A 6,026-nucleotide genomic window follows, 5' to 3' on the forward strand; every position below is an offset into this window, starting at 1 on the left:
TGGAGTATTCCTACAGGTTGGATTTAACTGGCACTTCCGACAGCAGGACAGAACTAATTGCAGGTCATTTTGATTGTCTGAAACGTCAACTGGAGAAATAGGCAACCAAAGCGCGAATGTGCTGCTGACCTGGACTGATGGAAACTGGATACCAATCAGAGAAAGACTAAAGCAGTCAACGACACCTTTTAGCCTTACAGGTGATTCTGTCCTGAAAACCAAAGCAGAGTAGGGTGTTTGCAAATGGTTTCTGAAAAATTCTGAAACAGAATCCAACTTGTCAATAATCGTTGTCCGGCGGCCTATTTATACCTTGAAATAAAATGTGAAGAGTTAACAGATGCACATGAATGCGCGTAAGTACGAATATCTGACCATTTAACAGCGGAGAACTACTCCAAAAGAATTGAAAGCTCAATTTTCTTACAGTAGATTCGTATAAAAGAGGGGAGAGGGAAAGAGAGATGCTTCGATGGTGTTAAGTCACCTTACTACTGACTAGACAAATTCAAATATGATTGCAGGCTTGCAGCTAAACCTGAAGGGATCACGAGCGAAGATATTTGAACTGTCTGCACAGGTGAAGCTCTCTAAAAGAATAAATGTGGTGCTACCTAATCACTTTGAAACATTCCTATATTTCACCAACAACGGCGTGTAGTGCCATGCCACCCTCAGAACTAGCTTTACTGAATGTTCCGAACGTTAAATTGAAATTGTAAATTGAGATTATTCTAAATGCTCAAATAAATGCCTGAACGTTTATTGGATAGACTCTGAATGCAAATATTTATTGGATGGATTCTGAATGCTCAAACGAAGAATAAAAAATTCTGCAGGACAGTGAACACTGAATATTAGAATGTGCTGCTGCTACATTGAGCATTATTCTGAGATACTGCATAGCTATCAAAAATAAAGCTGAAAAGGGACCTGCAAAATGTGTAGCCATGCTCCCAGAATATTTGCATGCAGAACAGCAAAAGAAAGCTAAACTTATATACATCACTAAGTGCTGTCAATTTGAGGGTAGAACACTGAATGTTGTCAAATTGGTAATATAATTCTGGTGGCAAAAGAGAATGAGGTGTGGCATAATCCAGTGCCACCAGATGACCATGCTCCCAGCACTGAACAACAGAGTTGCATATTGCTCACTTGCAAAATGAGCTTTCGCTTGCTTCACCAGAACACAAGCTCTCCAGCAAAAAGGTCATCGGAGCGAACTGTGCATTCATTGATTTTGTCTTCAATTTGCTTACCAAGGATGTCAAGTGCACTATCTACTAAGACGAAGCATTCTGGAAAGGTGGCTGCTCGATGTGCCAAATTGAGAAATTTGTGAGACATAAATTTGTAGCGAAGCATAGCATCCATTGGATTCTCGGTTATATTTCTTCCTTGGTTGTCTTGTATAGTTTCCATCCATGCTTCCCATGTCCATCGCTTTAACACATATTGTGGTGGTAGTAATTTGATATTCATCAAATCAAGAACTTTAAGAGCATGGGCACATAATATCCCAGTTCTATCAAAGTGCCTGCAGCTGCATGAAACTGTTTGCTTCAAAGGATCACCAATAACTTTGTACTCCTCCTTAAAGGTAAAATCTCCTACTAGATATTCATTATCACCCTCCAATGCCTTGGTGCAAGCTGCCAAGGATTTTTCATATTCACCTTGAAAAGCTTCAAATATAATAGGTGTATACAGCTTGCTAGCCTGCACCAAAATAGGTGGTGGTCTCTTCATACATATTTTAGGCAAATTTTTCCTTGAATCAAATTCTGAATTCAATTCATTATCCCTTTTTCCTTGCACCACCCTTTCGAAATGCTTGAAAAACTTGATGATGTCAAAATCAGATTTGAAATGGATTTTCAAGTCATTGTTCAGACTCTCACTCTCATTCAACTGTGTTCTTCTCATTCCTAATGTGAATACATCCTTCATATAACATTCAGCCCATTTTTCTTTCAACTTGTATATACCATCCAACCAAGTTTGCTTGCTCACCTTTTTCCTCATGATGTCAAATTTATGTTCAAATTCTGCCATGTCCACATACTCGAACATGCATGCGCTAAAATCTGATAGAATACTTGTATCTTCATTCTTCTCTGCATGTAGATGTTTGGCAGCATTCTGCATAATGTGAAAGGTGCATAATCCATGCCATGCTTCCACAAACACTTCTGCAACTGCCTTTCCCATTGCAGAATCTTGATCCGTATAGATTGTTTTAGGTTGTTTCCCGTTATGAACTTTTAGAAAGGTCTCAAACAGCCACTTGAAGGACTCAAATGTTTCATCATACATAAGAGCAGCACCAAAAACTACAGTTTCTCTAAAATGATTGAATCCGACAAAGACACCAAAAGGCTTGTTCTCCTTGTCTGTTCCAAAAGTAGTGTCAAAACTAACAACATCACCAAAATGTGCATAGTCCATTATCATTTTAGCATCAACCCAGAATATATTTGCTATTTGTTCTTCACAGTCCATTTGCAATACATATTGGAATGATGGGTTCTCAGTAATTTTGTCTTGAAAATACTTAAGCATGCTACCTGCTTGGCCATATGCCATCTCCCGTTGGCGCTTGGTCGGCAAATAGTTCGTGTGATCTTGAAGGGAGCTAAGACTGAGTGATCCACCAACTTGGCAACTAGCCAACTCATGTGCCACTTTCGGCCCAATTTCAGCATCATCTACCGCTTTCGGCTCAATTCTAGCATCACCTGCCACCTGTAAATCTGAAGTTTTCTTTTGTGACATCATCAAGCGTAAGATTTCTGGCAGGTGTAGTATGTGATTATGCTCCAAAACCAGCTCAGTCACTTTATAATTGCCCTTGTTCCGGTCCATTTTAAGACTCATGTGGACTTCACAATCAGTTCTAGTTTCAATTCGATGTCGCTTGATTAAATGATCCCTTTTGTCTTGCAATCGATGACCCTCCTTTGCACAAACAAATCTACATGATGTGACCGTGCCATCAGATGGCCTTTTGTTTGTATACCTTTTTCTCACCTCAAAGCCTTTCTGCCCACCATAACTAAGCCAAAATGCCCAAGCCTCATCTGAATTTCTAAACTCCATGCCAACATACGGTGCCAAACTAGGCAAGGTCTCACTGTATAAAAAACACAAAGTGTGAGACTAGTGCATAAATGCTTACCAAAAAAAATTATGTAATCTCTTACTAAAATTTGTGAGATCTCATGCCAGAGGGAACATCGAAGGAGTAGCAGTACTTAGGCACAACTAAAATCTGTCGGATGTTACTTAAGAAATAACAGGATGGGGTTGTATTACTTACATATTGGAATCATGGGGCACCGCTTTAACCTCCTCTTCCATCTCAGTAATACAGAAGTAAATTTGGCAGCAGCCGAGAACTTGATCTTCAACCAATTGCTTCTTCTTTACCTTTGGAAGTGCAAGGGAAAGCTAAAGGATCAGGGATATTGTTATTTTTTTGGCGAGAAAACCAGCAGCGATTGATGCTATTTTGTTGTCCCGCCATCAGCTACGCGTTTGCTGTAGTGCCAGCCAGGGCGCATCACGGCAGACAACTGACTGGGTACTCGCTGCTTCTGTGGGCGTTTGTTTCCTGCTGTCAGATGTTGAAAGAACGGCGATGCGGCATCAGACGTCCCCTCCGATGTAAATTCCCTATGTTTATGCCTATCCAAAAGCTCCAATACAGAATACAATAAAATCAATTCGGTAACACAAACTACAAAATTCTCCAACAATTAGGTATGTTGCAAGTATAAAATAATCAAAAGTACCACAATATATTCAAAAGTTCTCATAATATCTCGAACCAACAAATAGAAATATTGCCACATTCATATGTTAACGTACACACCAATTTCAGGGTAAGCTAAGCAAACCTGCACTTGAAATTGCCGAATTGGAGTAGACAGTAAAGTACAAGAGTAGTCTGTAGTCCACTCACCAATCATGCAGAGAAGAGCAGGGCGCTGGACCGCTGGAGTTGGATGACAACGCGGGGGGTGCCGGTCGGGGAACAGGCGGCCAGTGCGGCCGCGACGGCGACACGTCGGGCGGCGGCGGCCCGGCGCTCGGGCACTGCTGGAGGCTGGAGCCCTGGAGGAGTGGAGGACGGCTCCGCGGTGGGTGGCGGCCTGATGGCGCGGCTGGAGCCTGGATGCCGGGACTCGGGGTCGGGCGGGCGGCGCGTGGCGGCGTCGCCGTGGCTCCAGGCTGAGTTGGGGGGCGGGGGCCTGGGCAGCGGCCGAGACGGCGAGTGTGGGGACGGGCGAACGGCACGGGCTGACGGGAGGATGTGCTATGTTAGTTTGAGCAGGCCGCTGCCGGGCCTATTCTTCGGTTTGGGCCTTCAAAATCTAAGCAGTAACAAAACTCAATAAATTCCAGGAGAGTACCCTGCCTGGGCCTATATGGACTACCTTCTTAGGCCACTGAAATCAATTACACATGTTTACCACGCGATGAAAATTACCTAGGCTACTAGAGAAAACAGAACAATCAGCATCAAATGTAGGGGGAAAACCTAAGGCTTCACAGACCATGGCGTTGCAAGTAATTCGCTAGCATCCTCAGGCACCCTAAAAGTCTTATGAGTTCTTGCAACGATGGTGCCCATTCTTGACTCGCATAAGGGGAACAAGTAGTCGTTTCGTTTCTTGCTTTCGTTTTTACTCTTCTCTCTTCTTCTTGTACAGTTCTTTGTACAGCTTCTTGTCCTATCCAAAGATTTAGGGTCTACTTGGTTTCTCAGCGAGGCGGGCCTTGCCTCGCCTTGCCTCGCAGGCGCAAGCAACGAGGTCCTTGCCAAGCCAGGCTAGGCTAGTCGAAACGGCTCTCTTGCACTAGCAAGCCAATTCTTACCCGCAAGAGTATCCAGAGAATCTTGCTGCAAATCCAAACCCGTAGTCTCGTTGACTATTCTTAACAAGCAACGCCATACAGTGCTCAACAAAACATTATAGCCAAGACATCCAAGATATGACTTATGAGTGGTCAGCACTCAGCAGTCAGCACACATTATTCTAAAACATATTCTGAAACATGAAATCCATGGATGATCATGCCGTCAGGGATATGCTCCCAATCGGGAAGCGAGCGCGGTCCTATACTTGTCCCCTACGACCAAATTGTGCAAAGAAGTCTGGCCGAGGGAGTCCAGCTTCGTGGCGCAGTGGTCGATCGCCGCCATGGCCTCACCGTACCCCCGGCCGAGGTGCGCGAACACGCAGCGGCCCAGCTGGCCCTCCACGGCGGCGACGGCCTCGTGCGCCCTGCGGAGGTCGCCATAGCAGCCGGACAGCATCGTCCTCTGCATGTTGGTTAGCGACCCGCCCTGCAGCAGGACGTTGACGGCCCTCGCCGTGCCGTCGCACGACAGAGCGGCCGCCTCGGCGGCGATGGCCGCGTAGGTCGAGACCTTGCTGTTGGGCGGCGAGGCGGTGCGCAGCGTCCGCAGGCAGAGGGCGTGCATGCGTGGGTCCGTGCTCGCCGCCGCGTGGCACGTGTCTTCGACGGACATCGATCGAACACCGTCGCAAGCGTCGCCGGTGGCGAAGAGCAACGCGGGTCGCCGCAGCAAGGACAAGGGTGGCCGCTCTACAGTTCATGGTTCGTTTGTGCTAGTAGTATTTTTTCTTTCTTTCTGTGGGATGGAAACTGCGCAAGTGACAACGAAGAGGGCGTGGCTTTTGTAGGGCATCTTCAATTTATGACAAGCTCGTAAATGCGATGAATCTCTCGTTCGGATATATCTTGCTCCATACATTAGTTTTCTATGGATGGGATTTTAATTACTTCTCCATAGGAATATAATGAATCGGGATACACTTTGTTGCGTTCAAACTTCTATGGATTTCATATGGTTCTTAAAAAATAGATGTGTTTTTAACTGATGCTTCTATCTTTGGATTCGATATCTTGGAACCCCTGAGCCCACTCCAAGCCAGTTTTGATCCATGTTAGTGTCCACATCGGCCAACACTCTGTCCACGTCGCCGCCCCGC

General features: G+C 45.3%; 1 protein-coding gene across 2 annotated transcripts; it reads right to left on the reverse strand.

The window, feature by feature from the left end:
* Positions 1 to 770: 770 nt before the first annotated feature.
* LOC101759516 (protein FAR1-RELATED SEQUENCE 5-like) lies at positions 771 to 4,279 on the reverse strand. 2 transcript variants are annotated; one of them, XM_004973355.3, is made up of 3 exons: positions 3,968 to 4,279; positions 3,323 to 3,690; positions 771 to 3,136 (listed from the first exon to the last, which is right to left on the reverse strand). In XM_004973355.3, the coding sequence occupies exons 2-3, from the start codon at positions 3,361 to 3,363 to the stop codon at positions 1,183 to 1,185; spliced, it is 1,995 nt and encodes a 664-aa protein (XP_004973412.1). In that variant the 5' UTR covers positions 3,364 to 3,690; positions 3,968 to 4,279; the 3' UTR covers positions 771 to 1,182. The 2 variants fall into 2 exon arrangements, with proteins under 2 accessions (XP_004973412.1, XP_012702627.1); XM_012847173.2 differs by having other exon boundaries at positions 3,323 to 3,701.
* Positions 4,280 to 6,026: the final 1,747 nt, after the last annotated feature.

The sequence above is a fragment of the Setaria italica genome, chromosome VI, assembly GCF_000263155.2.
Source record: "Setaria italica strain Yugu1 chromosome VI, Setaria_italica_v2.0, whole genome shotgun sequence".
In the NCBI taxonomy this organism is placed as follows: domain Eukaryota; kingdom Viridiplantae; phylum Streptophyta; class Magnoliopsida; order Poales; family Poaceae; genus Setaria; species Setaria italica.

Excerpts from the sequence above, each read along its gene's own strand:
- LOC101759516 (XM_004973355.3), bottom strand. The coding sequence starts at position 3,363 with ATGGAAGAGGAGGTTAAAGCGGTGCCCCATGATTCCAATAT. Across the intron at positions 3,137-3,322 it reads GTGCCCCATGATTCCAATAT|TGAGACCTTGCCTAGTTTGG; the intron begins GTAAGTAATACA and ends TTTTTTATACAG.